The 19,041-nt window shown below is 59.9% G+C and overlaps 1 protein-coding gene across 2 annotated transcripts in view; it reads right to left on the bottom strand.

The window, feature by feature from the left end:
* Nucleotides 1–19,041, bottom strand: part of COL5A1 (collagen type V alpha 1 chain) — a 163,963-nt gene that overhangs the window by 85,665 nt on the left and 59,257 nt on the right. For both annotated transcript variants that reach the window (XM_007453087.1, XM_007453088.1), the window contains exons 5-9: nucleotides 6,265–6,396; nucleotides 4,933–5,070; nucleotides 3,837–4,088; nucleotides 2,673–2,840; nucleotides 2,499–2,552 (exon numbers count right to left, since the gene is read on the bottom strand). In XM_007453087.1, coding sequence (XP_007453149.1) covers nucleotides 2,499–2,552; nucleotides 2,673–2,840; nucleotides 3,837–4,088; nucleotides 4,933–5,070; nucleotides 6,265–6,396 — 744 coding nt within the window. The remainder of the gene's footprint in view (nucleotides 1–2,498; nucleotides 2,553–2,672; nucleotides 2,841–3,836; nucleotides 4,089–4,932; nucleotides 5,071–6,264; nucleotides 6,397–19,041) is intronic.

Here is a 19,041-nt window from a genome sequence, read left to right as displayed (position 1 = left end):
GACCCACGACACAGGGTACCAGGTCTGAGTGGGAGATAGCCCCTGTGTCCCTGGGATGGATGGATGCAAAGAGAAGGAGCTGGTTCCCAGAGCCCCATGGACCAGTCAGCCACGCTCCCCAGAAGGAGGTCGCTGGGGCAGGCTGGGGAGAGGAAACGGCCACCCAACCTTCACGGGCCGTGACGCCTGCGCGGCTGAGGCCAGACCACGTCGGCCGTGGTCCAGGACTCGGCCACCTGTTTATAGGGAGCTAAGACTTTGAGGACATCTGGTGATGCTCCAGGTTGAGAAATTCCAACAGTTTCCATGATGTCTCCAGGGAGACCGTCCTCGGCCCCTCGGATACTCCGCACAGGCTGGGGGCTGGGCGGGAGCAAACGCTGGGGCCAGAGGGGAGGTCATCCTTCCCTAACTGCATCCAGATGGCTCATTTCTCCCCGAACAAAGATGAAATGCATTTTCTGGAGACATTTATGCTATCTGTGTTGGGCCGCTTCCATTTTCTCAGCCTGCTGCCCCGGCCCACCCTCGCCGGTGGAGCCTGGTGGAGCCTGGCAACTGGACGCCTCATCCACTCTCACCCGCCTCCACCTGGACCTGGGATGCTATGGCTCTCACACAGGGGAAGCCCGGTCTGGGGGACGTGTGAAAAGGAAGCTCATCCTGACCGAGGTGCTGGCCAGGCCTTCCCAGAGCCAGGACCAAACCCAGGACTCCACAGAGCCTGGTCCCCGCCTGCCCAGGACTCCGCAGAGCCTGGTCCTGCCCGAGCTCTCACCCGCCTCCACCTGGACCTGGGATGCTATGGCTCTCACACAGGGGAAGCCCGGTCTGGGGGACGTGTGAAAAGGAAGCTCATCCTGACCGAGGTGCTGGCCAGGCCTTCCCAGAGCCAGGACCAAACCCAGGACTCCGCAGAGCCTGGTCCCCGCCTGCCCAGGACTCCGCAGAGCCTGGTCCCCGCCTGCCCGAGGGTTCTCCTCTTCCCAGGCGAGATGCCCCTTTCACCAAAGCGATGGGGACACCACGGAAGGGACCCGAGTCGGCGGCAAGTCCACCGGGACCAAGGCCATCTGGACTGTGGTCTGCACACAGCTGGACCACAGGGAAGTCACGCTGGGTGTGGTCCACCTTCTGGCACAGCCCCTCAAGGACGGGAGCGGGTCCCCGGCAGCCCCGTGTCTTGAGGCGGCACCACTGGCCGCACTGCTCTTCCCCGAGGGTCGCCTTCCTTCCTGAGTCTGGACTTGGTGTGAGGATTGTACATGTCGCCGAGCAAGGGGCCACCTGGTGCTGGTGTCCCCCTTCGGCCCCTCTGCCCACTTCCTCTGCATCCCCATCTTTTGGCCCCCGACAAGCCCTGACTCCCTTGGACCCTTGGCGAGCACTGGGAAAGGAATGTTCTCAGCCCGAGAACAGGATGTGTGTGCCCAGTGGCCACAGCCCAGTGGGAGCAGACGCGCCCATCCTTGGGACAGGCCTGGGGGGCGGGGCAGAAAGCACAGAGCAGGACAGTCATCTAGTCCCCCGTCCTGATGCCCCAGCCACGGGGCTTCAGGTGCCTCTAAGGGGGATGAGGTTCCAAAAGAACCTTCCCAGTCCCATGGGAGGATGGGGGTCACCTCAGTCCTCCGTCCCGGAAGCCCCAAGATCGGCAGCGTCCTGGAGCCTCCATGTGGGGCAACCAAGTCCTGGCAGTAGAGAAAGCTGGAGCCTGGCCCCAGCCTCATGAGCCGTCGACTGCAGGACACTGGCCTCCTCCCTCTGGCTCTTGGAGGACGTGGCAGGGGTGGACCCTGGCAGCCAGCCCCTCCCCACTCTTAGAGCTGCCTGCTAGCCCATGATGCCATACCCACCACGCGCAGCTGCAGGGCACCCCTCCCCCCCCGGCTGATCACCTGGCACCTCGCCCGCCCCGACTCAGCGCCTGGACCTCGGCAGCCCAAAGGCCACAGGGTGGACTCCGGTGCTCCCCGGCCAGGCACGGCTCCCTGAGGGCAGAGGACATGCCAACGCAGAGGGGGGCCCCCGCCAACACCCACCGCCCCACGAGGTGCACGTGGGACCCCCCCCCCCTCTGATCCCAAGGTTAAGACGTTCTCAACAGTCATTTTGTTTAACTCGCCCCCAGCCTGGCACAGTGCAGTTTCACGCAGTGGGAGTTTCAGGGCAGAGCTGTTTTATTAAATCCCCTCGGCGTGGCTGACAGCCAGGCTTCGCTGATCCACCAGCTGCAGCCACATGGCTGCACAGCCCGCATGGAGAGCTGGGTCCGTGGCTAACGCTCCCTGCTCCAGACCGGCCGCCACACCCCTGCCCAGGCGCTTTTCAAAGCAGCATGTGGCATCCACGAGGTCACGTAGCTCCTCGTGGTAACCCCAGGCATAGAGGCGCAGGGGTCCCGCAGGTCCAGCCGCATCCTACCTAACCCGCCACGTGCCCCAAGCTTCGACCCACCACCCCGCCGGTTTCAGGGAGACGATAAGAAAGTGTCTTACTGGTTCGATGATGGCAGGTTCTCCCTTTTGACCTTTCTCGCCCCGTGGTCCGATCTGAGGTTTGTAAGATGCAGGGAGAGGAGGGCGAGAACAGGAAGAAAGTACAGATTACACCAAGTCCACACGGCTGATGAAGCAGGGTCCCCCGGGGAGGCGCCCTCCCTAGCCACTCACCCCTTCGTAGATGGTATCCTGGTTGGCGGGCATGCCCGGCCCGATCTCCGACGGGGAGATGGTGGGGTCGTAGTAAGGGTCGTAGTAGTTCTCGTCCAGGTTCTTGATGGTTTCTTCTGTGAACTCTCCCTCCAAGTCGTCCATCCCCTCCTCGGGAGGCAGATCCGGCTGAGAGGGAAGGCGGCAGGGGTCACCCAGAGGAACGGACACGCACAGGCCCCCAGGCCCCGGACTCCTAGCACTGTGGCATCCGAGGTCACAGAACACAGGTAGCCTGGGGCTTCACTTGCTGGGAGTCATCGTCTCCCTCTCACGACGGGGAGACTCACCCCAAAGCCCCCAAGACCCCGTGGCAAATCAGGGCTGCAGAAGGATGGGCACGCGGCACCAGGCTGCACCATGTACTTGGGGAACCTGGGGCCACCAGGGGCTCCACCCAAGGCCCAGGGTCTCGGGGTAACAAGCCCCTAATCCCATGCCCGCTGCCAGAGGGGTCCGGACCCATCAGAACCCCGTGTGTCTGCTCTGTGGCCGTCAAGAATTCAGCATCACACGACGGCTGTTTTTAAGCACTCCCTATGGACCATGGGCTAAGCTCAACTCCTCTCCAGTCTGAAGACGTGGCAACAGCCCCAAGAGGCGGGGAACACTGGTGCCAGGTTGTAAATGAGACCACTGATTTTGAGACAGGGCATGTCACTTTCCAAGGTCACTGGCAGAGATTTCAAGTCGGGTCTGCCTGATGAGAAAGCCCATGGTCCTACCGGGCCTCACGTCTGGTCTGCTTGTCCAGACCCCCAGCTCATGTACCTGTCTGGCCTGCCCTCACCCGGGCCCCAGACAGGAACACTGTCTGAGAACACACATGTCCTCATCCGTCTCCGCCGAACGCCAAGAGACCCGGAGGGCGGGGCTCATTCCACCCATCTTGCTGATGAAAAACTGACAACACTGAGATCCACCCAGCAAGGCAGTGACTGCAAACTCACCGGGCATCCTCGGCGATCACTTAGAACGGCCTGGCTGCAAAGGGCTGCAGGGCCAGTTGTAGTGGGCAGGGGGAGGGCAGCTGCCCCAGGACAGCAAAGTGAGGAGTAGAGAAGGAAGAGCCCGGGGTCCAGCCCCCTCCCCTGGACCAAGCCCACTCGCTGAGAAGGCAATTACGTTAGAGGCATTGGAGGTGAGGACCGTGCTGGTGGGAACTTCGGCCCGGGCGCCCTGGTCGGGGGAACGGTCGGGGTTCTCGTCGGGGCTCTCGATGCCTTCGCCGTAGCTGAGGTCCTCGTAAGGGGGTGGGGTGTAGTAGTCCTCACTGGGCACGTACTCGTAGTCTCCGATGCCGGGGTCCTCCTCCTTCCCGGCCCCCTCACTGGTGTCGGGCAACGGAGGGGCTTCCGTGGGGGGCTGGGTCAGCTCCTGGGAGCCAGGCAGAGACACGCAGGGTTAGGGGTGCGGCCGGCGCAGCGGGGACCGGGTCGGGGCTTTCCTCTGCGGCTTGAGAGGGAGGCTGACCCATCAACCAACCGGCCCCTGTGGATCGGGGCGCAGGGGCCCCCTCGGGCCAGGGGAGACAGCCCAGCCCGCGGAAGTGCTGTGCACGGCTAAACCCCGCGATCGTACACTTGGACAGGGTGAACTATATCTCAAATTTTTTTTAAGAAGTAAGAGAACAGGGAATTCCCTGGCGGTCCAGTGGTTAGGACTCCGCCTTCTCACTGCCAAGGGCCTGGGTTCAATCCCTGGTTGGGGAACTAAGATCGTAAGCCACAGCATCTAGCAGGATGCTTCATTTTCTTAGTGATTAACATGAATTTTACTCATAACAAATTGTACTTTGCTTACATTTTCTAAATATTTTTAAATGATCTGTGGTTCTGCCTTAAGTCTGCTCCTGATTAATAGTGCCAATGTGCCTTTACCTAATTCTTCCTGAAGGGGACCAAAAAAAAAAAAAAAAGCAAGAGAACATTCCAGACTCTTAGAGCCTCATGGGCCAGTGTCCCGGCCACCCGTTGGGGAGGGGACTGGATTCCATCACATCCACGTCCCCTGGAGTCCCCCGCACCACGGAAAGCCCTCTGCCCTACACTCTCCGTGAGGACAAAGCACCTATGGTCCCTGGTCCCCCGTTTCCCTGCCAAGCTCCCGCCCACTGCCCCTGCTCTCCACGCATCTCCAAACGGCCCCCGTGCTCGCCACGACGCCCCCGGCCCCCCCCGCCAACCACGGCCTCCAGGGACCAGCAGCCGCCTGGCCAGACCTCAGCCACCTCCGTGGTCTCTCGAGCAGCTTCCACTGGTGGCTTGGTGGGGGTGGGCTCCTTGCCCACGTCGTCCGTGTCCTCGTAGTAGGGGTACTCGTAGTAATAGGTGTCTCCTTCACCCTCTCCTTCCGGGTACTGAGAGCAAATAGGGCCACGTGAGGAGGGCGCGGGCCCCCCACCCCGAGATACCAGCCCGCCATCTCCCTCCTTCGTGGGCTCAACTGGGAAAGTCGTGCCCAGCTCCAGGCACCAACCCCGTGGGCCCTGAAAGGAGCCTTCCCCCTCCATCCCCTGGGGGAGCAGAGCCAGCCCCACGAGGAGTCCAGGGAAGGGAACTGGGACCCCCGGTGGCCTTCAAAGAGAGATGAGCCCTAAAAGGTCCAAACGTTCTGACCCTTTGGCACCCGAGGGCCAGGACAACCAGCTAAACCGAGGGCCCTCCCCGACCTTCACCGAAGGCCCAGGCCTCACGGGAGGGACTTCACAGCAACAGAGATGGTCTCACCCTCAGACCCATTTCTGTATCGGGCATGGGGAGGGTGGGGCGTGGCCAGGAGGCCTCGGCTGCAGCAAGCCAGCTGGGAGCACTGCCCACCCTGTTCTCGGGGTGGGAAAGACATGCCTAGCCCAGGACTCCACAGCTTCATGAGGTGCCCCCCTCCTTCTCTTCTGACTGCTCGTGAAAGAAGGGAAGCTCAGAGAAAAAATAGAGAGCAGGATTGAATTTTACTTAAAAGAAACAGGAGTCCAACTGCGCAGGGGATGGGAGGGGATTCTCATTTGGAAATGGTACAAAGAACTGCAAATCCAATTAACCGAGGTGCTGCTGAGGCGTGAGGGAGGGTGGATGGGAAAGGCTGACCCACAGACACACGGGTCACGGCCAGAGGACAGTGGCGTTGGACACGCTCCTGAAACTCTCGGGCCGAGGCTGCCCCTCAGAGTAGCTGCCGCCCTAGGGGTCAGAGGGGACCATCATTCTGCTCCGACAGCCCTGAGCCCCTCCTACCTGGCGAGCTTCAGACGGCCCACCGGGGACACCTGTGGCGTTTCCGCTCACAGCACCCCACCCAGGTGTTGGTCCAGAGGGCGCATGGCTCTCTTCACCCAGAAACTTGGGTGAAAGATCTCTTTACCAACATCCTTTCTGACTCCATTGCTTTGGGAGCACAGAACCCTTCGTAAAGTGAGTCAGGAGTCCACCTTGCCCCAGGGATCAATTAGAGTCTCACCCAGTGGGTTTGCTTCAAACGGGAGTCCCACAGCTTCTGTGTCCCTCCACGCCCAGCACCCCCAGACGGTCTGCCCACGGCTCCCACCAGGACTCACATATTCATCGGGATTGGGGTCCTGAGACTGGGGCTTGTCAGGGACCGCAGTGTCACAGTCAGGGCTGTAGTGCTCGCAGTAATCGTAAGCTGCCCGGTGGTCCGAGACGAAGAGCAGTTGCTGGATGTCTCCCTGGAAGAGGACGAAAGCCCTGAACAGGCAGCACAGAGGGCACCCACGTGGGGACCCAGGAGAACTGCCTGATGCCTGAGAGCTTGTCCTTGGGGCCAGGCCTCCTCTGGGGGAGCTGCTACCTCCAAGAGCCATTCAAGCGACCCGGCCATCCAGGCATTACTGATCCATCCATCCACCCACCCATCCACCTATCCACCCATCCATACACCTATCCACCCATCCATCTGCCCATGAATCCATCCATCCACCCACCCATCCAGCCACCCAGCCACCCATCCACCCAGCCATCTACCCACCCATCCATCCACCTACCCACCCATCCAGCCAGCCACCCATCTAGCCAGCCATCCACCCACCCATCCACCTAACCACCCACCCACCATACACCCATCCATCCATCCACCCACCCAGTCACCTATCCATCTACATATCCATGCACCCACCCACCCATCCATCCATCCATCCACCCATCCATGCACCTTTGCACCAACCCACACATCCATCCACCCATCCACCACCCATCCATCCATCTATCCGTCCATCCATCCATCTATTCATCCATCCATTTATTCATGCATCCATCTATTCATCCATGCATCCATGCATCCATCCATCCATCTATCCATCTATCCATCTATTCATCCATCCATCTATCCATCATCCATCCATCCATCCATCCACCCATCTGTCCATCCCTCCATACACACACACACTTCAAACGGTAGAACTGCAACTGGAATTCAGGAGCCCACCCATCCATGCACCTATCCACCGACCCACACATCCATCCACCCATCCCCCCACCCATCCATCCATCCATCCACGCATCCATCCACCCACCCATCTATCCATCCATCCAGCCCTCCATCACCTGTCCCTCCACCCAAACATCCATCCATCCATCCATCCATCCATCCATCCATCCATCCATCCACCCGCCCATCCACCCACCCAAGCATCCATCCACCCACCCACCCACACATCCATCCAACCACCCACCCAGCCATCCACCCATCCATTCAGACACCTGATGAGCACCTGTCAGGTGCCAACCCAGTGCTCAGAGCTTTTGTCTCCTGTGAGAGATACATTTAGCCTCAACCCTAAACTCTGAGGGCTTGGGAGTACCGCGTCTCCTTTCCTATCACCCCCTACCACAGGCGTGGGAGGCGGGGTTTATTTTAAAAGAAGCAACCTTATGACCCATCAATTCCAATGCTGAGAACTAACCCAGGTGCATAAACAATTCACCCAAATCAGTTCACCCAAGGGAGAACTGCAAACAGGGACTCAAGCCCATGCACACCCACATTCACTGCAGCCCTGTTCACAGCAGCCAAGAGTGGGAACTGCCCTCGTGCACACAGAGAGACGTGTGCGTGAATGGACAGATGAGGTGTGGTCCGTATGAGAGAATATTATTCAGCCATAAAAGGGAAGGACGTACTGACACTTGCCACACGTGGACGGACCCACAACCACTGAGCTCTCTGGTCTTCTTGAGCCATCCCTCTGACAGTGGACAGTGCCACTATGTCAGCTCAGGAAAGCATACGAACATTTTATTCCACTTTGCTCCCATCATGCTGTGTAGAAAATGGAAAAAACGACAGGGCTGCTATGAGCAAGAAGCAGGTCTCATAACCTTTATCAAACATCCGCTGTCCCCCTGGCAGAAGGGCTTTGGCCCCAATCAGATGCATGTAAACTGACTGGTACAGTAATCGCCTCATTAATGACTCGTGTAGACAGTGTTTACTGGAGATCCAGCACTGGACAGAGAAGCTACACGGCATCGCCCACTTTGTGCCCGCAGGTACCCTATAAATGATGCCCTTTAATCCCCATTCTGCACCTGAGAGGCCACCTGCCCAGTGTCACGGTCACACGGCAGGTGGGTCCCCATCACTACAGGACCTGATGAGCTCTCAGGGAGGAAAAAGAACGTGGAAAAACACAGGACGCTGGACTCTGTCGTCGGAGAGGGTGCCCCACGCGGGGTAAGTGGGGCTATGCCGGGAGTTGGGCTCCTTGAGCTCGGAGTGCTGCTGCCGGCCGAGCGTGTTCTTTTTCCAGACTTTATGAGTAACAGTAAAGGACGGGCCCCGAGGCCACTGTGAAGCCATCACTGGTGGGTCGTGGGGTCCAGGTGGCCGGGCTGCACCCGGAGGGCTGCACATTGCCACGGATTATCCTACACCTCTGCTCCATCAGGCAGAGGCCCCTCTCTGGGCCTGGGGCCCGAGGCCAGCTTCCCCTCTTCCGGGAAGACCCTTACGTTCTGCCTTGCAGCCCCTGGAGGCTCCGGGGTGGCCTCCTGCCGTGTGCTCCTGACCCTGGCGGGTCAGTCTGCATCCCTCGGGCCCTGGTGCCGGGGTGCTGGGCGGGGCTGTGTGCGCACACGCTGGTCATCGGGTTGTGGGCTCCTCTCCTCTGCTGCTGCACTTGGATGGATGGACAGCCTGAGCCCTGGACACACTGGGGACAACCTGCTCCATGAGCCAGCTGCCAAGGGCAGAGGGAATCCCAACAGCCGGGGCGCGTGGGGGAGGAGCTGCTCTGTACAACCACCTTCCGGCCGTGTGGCCCATAGTGAGTCCACTCACCTCTCTGAGCCCGGTTCTTTCTCTGCGAAAAATGGGCGTAAAACAGTAATATCCACCTCACCGAGCTGTGGAGGCTACAAGTCCTCCAGGCACAACTCCTTGTGTAGTGAAGGTGCTCAGTAAGTAGCGTTAAAGACTTATGATCCATGGAAGGGGTGTTCAGGAAAGGTCCTGAGGGCAGGGCGGGGTTTGAAGGAGTTAAGAGGCTGCGAAGGTCCCAGGGGGATGAAGCATGGGAACCTGGTGGCGTATACATGAAAATGACAACGAGAAGACCGGCGTATCCTGGACAGTATTTCTGAACAGGGGGCAAGGACGGCACACATGGAAGATCCAGTGGGGGGTGGGCCACAAGGCCAAGAGGGACTCAGCAGGGAACGGGTCTCAGGACCCAGGGAGGGAGAAAACGTGAGCGTGTTCACTGAAGGCAGAGCCCAGCTCTTCCTCATCCACTAACCAACCCATCTGTCCAGGCATGCATCATCCACCACCCGGCCGCCACCCACCCACCCACCCATCCGTGCACGGGTCATCCAACCTTCTCTCCACCCACCAATCCGCTCATTCAACAGCCATTCCTGAGCACCTACTAAGTGCAAGCTACTGCATCACACATGGCGGATGCACCCACGGCCCAGCACCACTGCCTAGGGGTGCCCACACCCTTCCTAACACCTTGGGCTTGCCCTGTGCCCCACGGATAAGACCCCGTCACACCCAGACTGTGTATTCATCAGATTTTCATCGATTCCTCCACCAGTCCCACTGCCCCTTTCTGGCCAGAAGCCTGAGGCTGCCCCTGCTACTGAGCCTCTGCTCTGCCATGACCCAGCAAAAGGCGCGCAGCACTCCTGAATGGCAGGGCCACGGGTGGAGAAAGAACGCGGTGCCCATCTGCACATGCCAGAACCACAGGCCCAGGCAAGGAAGCCGCACCCTCCATGCCAGTCACTCGGAGAAGGTGCGTGAGGCCCTTCTCTGTGCCAGACTCCAGGAAGAGAGAGAGGCAGGCCCCCAGGCGGGGGCCAGGTGTGACCGCTCATCGCCGGGCCATGGCAGGGCTGGGGTGATGTGTCACCCAAAGTCACTAGGCGTGGGTCCACAGATGGCCTCTGGGATCTGTGAAGCAAGGTGCCGGCCGTGTGCACAGCTCTGGGAACAGGACCCTTGCCCTCCGTGGCTTCCCAAAGGCCCTATGGGTAACCTGACCAAGAGATGGGGTGACAGTCCTGGAGTCCAGCAAAGGCCCATTCCTACCCGATCCCTGAGGCACAGTTCCAAATACGTGGCCTCCCAACCCGGGTTTGAAACTGCCCCCTGACGAGCGAGGACTCGGAACTACCCCCAGCAGCCCGTCTCCACGCAGGGGGCTCGGAGGGGTGGAGCGTGGCCCTCCCAACCCCGACGTCCAGCACTGTCTCCGGAACACAGACGGACCCTCACCGTCAGTGTCACCGACCACAGCCTGGCCGCAGTCCCCCGCGGCTCGGTCTGCAGCCCCTCTGCCTTCCTGCCACTGGGAGGAGTGGGCGTGCAGGGTGAGCAGCCTGCACTGCCAGAGCCCTGGGCCCGTGACGGCAAGTGGGGCTGTAATGGGGGCAGAGCAGGAGAGGGGCGGCCCCCGCCCACACCTCAGCACCCCCTGCCCGGCGCCCACCCCCTCGCTCAGCCACCCCTTCTCCCTCCCTCTGGATGTCAGAGGCTCCCGGCCCACGTTTTAAACTCTCCAGCACACAGGAACCATACGACAGGCACAGTGAATCAAGACCACACATTTTGATTGAACAGCATGACCTCTAGTTCAAATTTCATCCAATTCAAATAAAGTATTTCTCCCTATGACTGGCAGCTTGACATCTGAATATACGCTCTCCAAATGCAGTTACCGGAAAAAAAGAACAGGCTTGGGGCATTTGGGGGGCAGTTGTGACCCCGGGCAGCGGGTGCGGCCCTCGAGGGAGCAGCCAGCACACTCATCACAGTGGTCCGGCGGAGGGCCTGCCTCCCCGGAAAGCCCAGGTCCCCGGGTGGCGGACGCGGCCGGTGCATCTCTGTGTCCCTGTACCACAAGGTGTCCGGCCCAGTGCCAGGCCTCGCAGGCCCCACACAGGGTGAAGAGCAGAGGCCAAGGGCGCGGCGTCCACTCCCACGAACAGGCCCAGCCGGAGCAGAGGTGCTTCCCACCACTCGGTGCCTGCCGACCCGGCCCTCGGCCAGGCCTGCTTCCCCGCCTGCCCACCCATGCCCCAGACTGCAGCAGTGACCACGTGATCAGTCGAGGGCCCTGCCGGCAGAAAGCCCCCTTCATCTCCAGCGCCCACCCTCCCCTGCAAATGCCCGTACATGTTGAAAATCATTCTTCCCGCCAAATCCTCAAGTGGGTTTTCACACCAAAAAAACACGCCTGTTTGTTCTGTGGGCGTGTCCCTCAGAGGGCAGGGGTCTACTGTCCCCCACCCACTATGGAGAAGGGGAAACTGAGGCACGGGTGCGAAGCCCCCCAGAAGCTCTGCACGCGGATCCTCATCCAGAGCTCCCTCCAGCCCTCCCCTTACCTCTTCCTGCACACAGGGAGGGGGCTCACATCCCCGGCACCTCATCAGGGCCAGGAGCTTTGGGGCAGGACCCTGGGGTGACAGATGTGGCACTGGCTCTGTCTCTAGGCTCCCAGACGGAGCAGGTGGCTCCCCTGCCCCCAAACCACCCAGTGGCGCCACCTCCCGAGGGCAGGGCAGGGTGCGGAGGGGGGCTTCAGGATGCTGCCCCCAGCCCCCAGCAGCAGACCCCACTGGGGGCTGGAAGGCAGAGCTGGGGCTCAGGGAACAGCTGCCAAACCCACCTTGCACAAGCCAAGGAGACACCTCCCTGGCCTCACGGGAAACACCAGGTCTGCACGAAGCTAGGGAGGACCTCGGCTTCCCTCGGGGGTTCTGATTGCTCTCACCCGGGGTGGTTGGTCAACGGTTTTGACCAGAGGCAGGATGGTTCCTGGACCCCAAAGCACCAATGGGGGCACAGGCAGCCCTTGGGGTGCCACGGGGACGCTGGGTGGCCCTGGATGAGGTGTCCTGGGGGCACCACACTCAAGCACGCCCTGAAAGCCATGACCTTAACACCTCATAAATACCCTGAGGCATCCAGGGCAGAAGGAAGTCCTGTCTCCCCCTGCCCCACACCCAGCGGGGGCTCCCGAGGAACCCGGGCCCCTCAGACACTCTGCCCTAAAGGTCTCAGGGGCAGGGCCTGGGATTTGGGATCCTTAAGGCTCTGGTCATTGTGAGGGGCAGCCAGGCCCGAGAGCGGCCCCTTAAGTCTTCAGACAAGCTCTGATCTTACATTTGGGTCAAAGGCAGCCACCACTCCGCACCCTGAGAGTACCCCTCCTTCCATCCCCCGTGAGACCTCAGGAACTCCTCTGCCCCTTCTGGAGCATCCGATCAGAGCCAACCAATTTCTCTCTGCAGCAAGGGGGCATGTGGGCGACCATCCTGGTGGCCGGCGACCCCAGACAGGACGCAGCCCCTGGGCTCCCCATTTAGCCAAAGGAAACCTGGGGCTCCCCTGCCCTCCTCCACCCTCGGGTGGTCCAGGAGGAGGGCTCTGCCAGAAGTTTGGAAAATCAAAATAGACCCTGCCATCGAGAGAGGCTGGAAGCCAGAACTGCAATTATCCGAGTTTGCACTTTCAGTTGGGGACACCTAACACCTCGCGTGCCCCTCCCAGAGACCCCATCTCCCGCTGTGCTTTGTCTCATTGAGACCAGAGGCAACTCAGAATCCTTCTCAACACAGGGCTTCCGGCAGCACCACCCGGCGACTTGGAGACGCCGTGCCCCCGGCTGCCCACCCCCGGGCTGCCCGCCCCCCGGCTGCCCGCCCCCTGGCTGCCCTAAGCGGGTGCGTGTTGCCCTTCAAACATGCAACGAATGATCACAGCTTTATGACTGTGTCTTGAGAGCATTTTCACGATGCCTCGTGGGATGGGAAGCCAAGCTCCAAACTCCAGACCCAGAGGCCCATCACGGAGCCCCTGCCCTGGTGCAGCCTTCACAGCAGCTGCTGGTGGGAGATGCCGGAGCCCAGCTGCAGCCCCTCGGAGCCCAGGGAGCACCAGCAGGATGGTCCCCACTCGCCGAGCCGGCCCTCGCTGACCTCACGGGACATCCTGCCTCCCGCCTCCCTGCCCCTTGCAGGTCGCTCGGGACGTGGGGACCTGGAGCTTGGCCTGGCCAGGGCTTCTCAAAAAGGGTTCCATGGAGGGGCCTGGGGTCCTAGCAGGTTTTACACATCAGGCTGCCCCAGAGGAATGTTAGTTAGGAAAGGGTTTACGGGTTTCCTTAGAAAGTCAAAATCCCCGATACACTAAAACCGGCTCACTTTACAGATGGAATCTGAGGTCAGCGGGGGTGGGTCCCGCCAGCCTCAACAGCAGATCAGCCCCAAGGGCTCCGAGTCCAGGGAACTGTGATGCCATGACGGGGGTCCAAAGTGTGCCTGGCCACTGCTGGGTGCCCCCCACAAATCTCTCCTGAGCCTCACTGCAACCGCCACTTTACAGATGGGGAAACAGAGGCCGCGGGGTGGGAGAACTTTCCAGAACCAGGAAGGTCCCACTGTGTATCTCCTCACCCCGCAGCATCCGTGCTGTCTTACACTTGACCAGGGCCTTGGTCCCCTCATCCATGATGCAGCGAGCGCTCACTGTGATATCTCTGCTCCCCGAAATCCCCACCATGATATGGGTGAGGCCGTGACCCCCCTGCACGATCGCTGGCCCAGGAGCACTTCTCCCCCCACCTTCGCCCCTCCCTGCCCGGAGCCTTGCCCTCTGAGTCCCGCAGAGCCTGGAGCAGTGGGTGCGCACCCTGCGTGGGGAGCTGCTGACCGACTGCCACCCACCCTGCCCCTCCCACAGCCTACAAGCCCCCCGACAGCAGCATTTTTCGCTGCGACCCGCAGGGGCACGTGCCCCGCTCCAGCCCCTGATGGCGGGCCTCCTGGCTCCCACAGACAACAGGACCCACGAGTCACATACGGCCCAGCCCAGAGCAGGCAGCGGACCTACGGAGGGCGCCGGGGGGGCACCAAGCGGCTGGGGCTCCGTCTCCCCCTTCAGCAGCAGCCCAGGGCCCGGGGCTGCATGCGCCCACCCCGCCCCACCTGCCACCCGATGGGATGGCTTTCCGGGCACCCACTGCCCACCGCAAGCCTCTGCCTTTCCCCATTCCAGCCCACTGCCCCCCGGCCCCTCCACGAGGGAGCTGTACCTCGTTTCCTCCCTCTCATCCCCATGTCACAGATGCACCCACTGAGGCTCAGGGGGTGGTCACTCTCACAAGACACGGAATGGGGGCTCCCTGGAGCTGACTGCTATGTCCCGCACACACATCAACCTGAGCTTCCAGCTCCCATAAACGACACCATCACCTCGTCCAGGCAGCCCTCTGTGAGGCACGTCCCCGCCCCACCCGCCTCGTGGGTGCTCCTGACACCAGACTCCACATCTCCAATGCAGGCCACGCCCTGTAATCGCTCAGGTTAGCTCTAAAAACCGAGCCCCAGACTCGGCACCCCGCGCAGCCTGCCCTGCGGTGGCCCACGTCACCTGCCCAGAGAAGCAGGTGCGCTGCTTTCACTGCACCCCTCGCTCCGATGATACCCAGGGCTTTCTCGATTTACACACCTTATTTCTGCCCCCACCAGATCAGTAAAGCTCTACAGACCCCCTAGAAGCTTCTGCACCAGCCCGGCGGTCACCACGGCCATTCCACTCCCCACACAGCCCCGACGCCCGGGGTGGCCAGTGGCGGTCCATCTTCCTGCCGAGGACAGGCCGGGCGGCCCGCGAGGCCCCAGCCATCGAGACACACAGGACACAGGTGTCCTGGGCTGAGCCGGGCATTTTGCTGAGGGAATCAGTCCTGCCTTTTCCCATAATGAGATTGTATCCAAGCTGCGCTCCTGCTATGAGCTGAGGAAATTGCCAAGTTTTCGATGGAGAGCTTTGCAACCCTGAGGGCTGTGGACTCGGAAAACATCTTTGCCCAGATGAGGGAGGCCCTCGCCCCTGCTTCCCGGCCTGGAGCGTCTGCGCCGCTGCTCCCTCCAATGACGCGCCCAGCTTTTCATTTCCTCTCTCCAGTGCTATTTAATCTTGCATCCCTCATTCCAACAAACGGCCATGGGTCCCCCGGGGAAGCCAGACCTGCAGGGACTGCCCCGCACCACGGGCCCCTCCCTGTCCAACCCGAACCGGCCCCCAGGGGCTCCCACGGCGCACTTGCCTCTTCCCGTGGATTTTGCAGCTGACTGTAGCCACAGAGCTTCACCCTCGTAAATGGAGACACACGGTCTTTTGAGAGGACGGACGGACGGGTACTTCTTGTCCCAGGCTGGGGGAGGAGTGCGCAGAAGGAAGCATCGACCTTCGGCTGCCAGGGGTCTGGTGACAAATCTGCCCCCGGTGAGGACAGCCCAGTGTGAGTCCACCTCCCAGCAAGTGACACAGAGCACCAGGGACATGCAGGCACACATGGTCACTCGTCCACCCTGCAAAGCTTTCCTTCCCTGGGGGAGCCTGGTGGGTCTGACACTGGGACCAGCCTGGCGGACACAGGGCAGGGGGCTTCTATGAGCCACCTTCTCGATGTCCCAGGAGACTTCGCACATGAAAGACCTCCCGAGTCCCCCTTCCTGTTCAAGCTCTCACAGCCCAAACAGGTCACACTTTACATCTTGTTGTGACATTTTTCATCAAAAGTCACACAATGGGGCTTCCCTGGTGGCGCAGTGGTTGAGAGTCCGCCTGCCGATGCAGGGGACACGGGTTCGTGCCCCGGTCCGGGAGGATCCCACACGCCGCGGAGCGGCTGGGCCCGTGAGCCGTGGCCGCTGAGCCTGCGCGTCCGGAGCCTGTGCTCCGCAGCGGGAGAGGGCACAACAGTGAGAGGCCCGCGTACCGCAAATAAAAAACAACAACAACAACAACAAAGTCACACAATGGAAAGGGAAGGGCCCAAGCCAGGGGGGCCTAAGTCACTTTTTCTATGATTTTCACAGCACCCACGGCGTGAGAAAGAGTCCAGCACCATTCAGGTGAGTGAGTGAGTGAGTGAGTGAGTGAGTGCTAAAGAAAGATCTCCACGCAGTTGGAAGGCACTTCCTGCTGCCCCCAGGTCCCACCTCCATGGTCCACGTCTGTGGCCTTCCCCCCACTACGTGGCCACCACTGGTCCCAGCCCAATTCTCACCTGCGCCATGCACCCCTGGTGTCTCCTCACAACTGCGCTGGTGCAGGCAGTGTGCACCACACCTGAGTCTCCACGAAGGGGCCAGGAGCAGGGATGGTGGGGGGATGGTCAAGTCCCAGCCTTATCAGACCTGAAACTAGCCACAGTGACTAAAGGGTCACCTTAGTGAACTCAGAGAGTGAACACCTCGTCCCCAGACCAAGGGACAGGGCAGCAGAGCCAGCAGCAGGGACCAGGCTGGCTCACGGGCCCACCGGACTCTATAAAGGGCATGGGTCTCACATCCTTTCCCCATTGGCTACGCGGCCCTAGATATTTCACTCCAGACATTTAGGTGAGCAGCCCAGCCTAGGCAGCATGTGAGTGAAGCTGTCCCATTCTTCCCCCACCCCAGACTTTCAGAGCAGCAAGCCTGTGGGCACTGGACTGATCACGCAGCACGGGGACACATGTGTCGTGATAAGCTCCACAGAGGAAGGAGCACGACTCTGGGCACCACCGCAGGAAGGGGTGAGGCAGTGACCACAGGTGGCCTGGGTGCAGGATTCCGCCCCTTGCAGGCTGTGGGGCCTTAAGCACATCACTGAATCTTCCCAGGCCTCTGAGTGTGCATTTGCAAAGGAGATAACAAGATCTACCTCACTAAGGACTAAGCGTGATGGTACACGCAGCATGCTCGGTGGGCCTGGCACCCAGTGAGGCCTAGACAAAGTGGAAACTGCCATCCCTGCCATCACCACCACCATTTCTACCATCACCACCACCATCACCACCATCTTCATCATCATTACCATCCTATCACCACCACCACCACCACCACCACCACCACCATCACCACCACCATCATCATTACCATCCTATCACCACCATCACCAACATCATCACCATCACCACCATCACCATCAATATCATCACCATCATCATCACCATCACCACCACCACAACCACCACCACCATCACATCACCACCTTCATTACCATCACCAACACCATCATCACCATCACTACCACCATCACCATCATCACCACCATCACCACCACCACCACCATCACATCACCACCACCACCATCACCATCATCATCATCATCATTACCATCCTATCATCACCATCACCATCATCATCATCACCATCATCACCACCACCAGGACCATCACCACCATCATTACCATCACCAACACCATCATCACCATCACCACCATCACCCTCATCACAAATATCATTGCCCTCAACATCATCACCATCACCATCACCATCATCATCACCACATCACCACCACCACCATCACCATTGCCACCATCATCACCATCACCATCATCACCATCGCCACCATCATCACCACCGCCACCATCACCACCATCACCACTATCATCACCATCATCACCACCACCACCATCATCACCATCATCATCACCACCATCACCACTATTACCACCATCACTCCCATCCCCATCATTAACATCACTACCATCACCACCACCATCACCACCACAACCACCAGCACCATCACCATCATTACCATCACCAACACCATCATCACCATCACCACCAATACCCTCATCACAAATATCATCACCCTCACCATCATCATCACCATCACCACCATTGCCATCATCACCACCATCACCACTATTACCACCATCACTCCCATCACCATCACCACCGTCATCACCATCATTACTATTATCATCACCATCATCACGAGGACCACCACTGACCACCATGACCACCATCACCATCACCAACACTAACATCACCAACATTATCATCACCACCATCACCACCACCATAACCACCATTACCATTCCCACTCTCATCCCCATCACTACCTTCAGCACCACTACCATTGCCGTCATCATCACCAACAACATCACCACCATCATTACCATCACCCCAACACCACCACCTCCACCACGACCACCATGACCGCCATCACCACCATCACCATCAGCCCTGGATCCCTGACAAAGGCTCACTACCCTCTCCCTCTGAAGGCAGTCAGCTCTGATTATTCATTCTTTCACCCTTTCGACCAGCATTTTTAGCACCCCTATGATAAGCTTATTGACACAAAGACAAATAAATCAGTGCCCTTGACTGCAAATCTCAAGCTCTCACTGATTCCTCAGAAGGCGCCCAGGTGACCTCCTCTGCCTGGCGAGGTCAAGGAAGGCATCCTAAAGGCAGTGGCCTCAGAGCTGGGCCCTGGTTTTGGAGGTGGATGCTGCAGGTTCATACGTGTGAACGCCCTGTTCCATGGTCCTCACTTTGCCACTGCCTCACCCCACACCCCTGGACGAGACGCTCTACCTCAGGCACCAGCTCCGTCTCCATCCTGCCGCCCCACTCTAGGCGCAGACCTCAGGTCTTAGTTCAGCCTCCGCCGCGCACGTCCAGCCCCTCGGTCATCCCACCCTCTGTTCCGAACGTATCACTGTGACGCCGCATCACACCCACGGTCGCTAATGGGCTTGCCACGCACAGAGCCCTGCACCTCCTCCACGGGAGTGTCCTACACCCGCGTCTCCCCATCCCGCACCTGCCAGCTGCTTGTTGAACCCAAGTGCAGAAATTCACATTCACCTTCACTGAATTTCACTTCCTTGGTTCTAGAACACGGTCCCAACCTGAAAGACCTTTCTGCGGCATCTTATTCTGTCAACCAACGAGAGTAACTTGGCATCGTTTGTGACAGACCCCACGCAGGTGTTTCTGCAGGTCCACAGCCATGAGAAGGACTCACACTGCGTGCAGGACACACACTTCCCCGGGGTGGGGGTGGGGGGGGC

This window comes from Lipotes vexillifer, unplaced genomic scaffold, assembly GCF_000442215.2.
Source record: "Lipotes vexillifer unplaced genomic scaffold, Lipotes_vexillifer_v1.1 scaffold149, whole genome shotgun sequence".
NCBI classification, from domain to species: Eukaryota; Metazoa; Chordata; class Mammalia; order Artiodactyla; family Lipotidae; genus Lipotes; species Lipotes vexillifer.
Note: the sequence above shows the minus strand (reverse complement) of the source record. Positions and strands in the feature narration are given on the sequence as shown.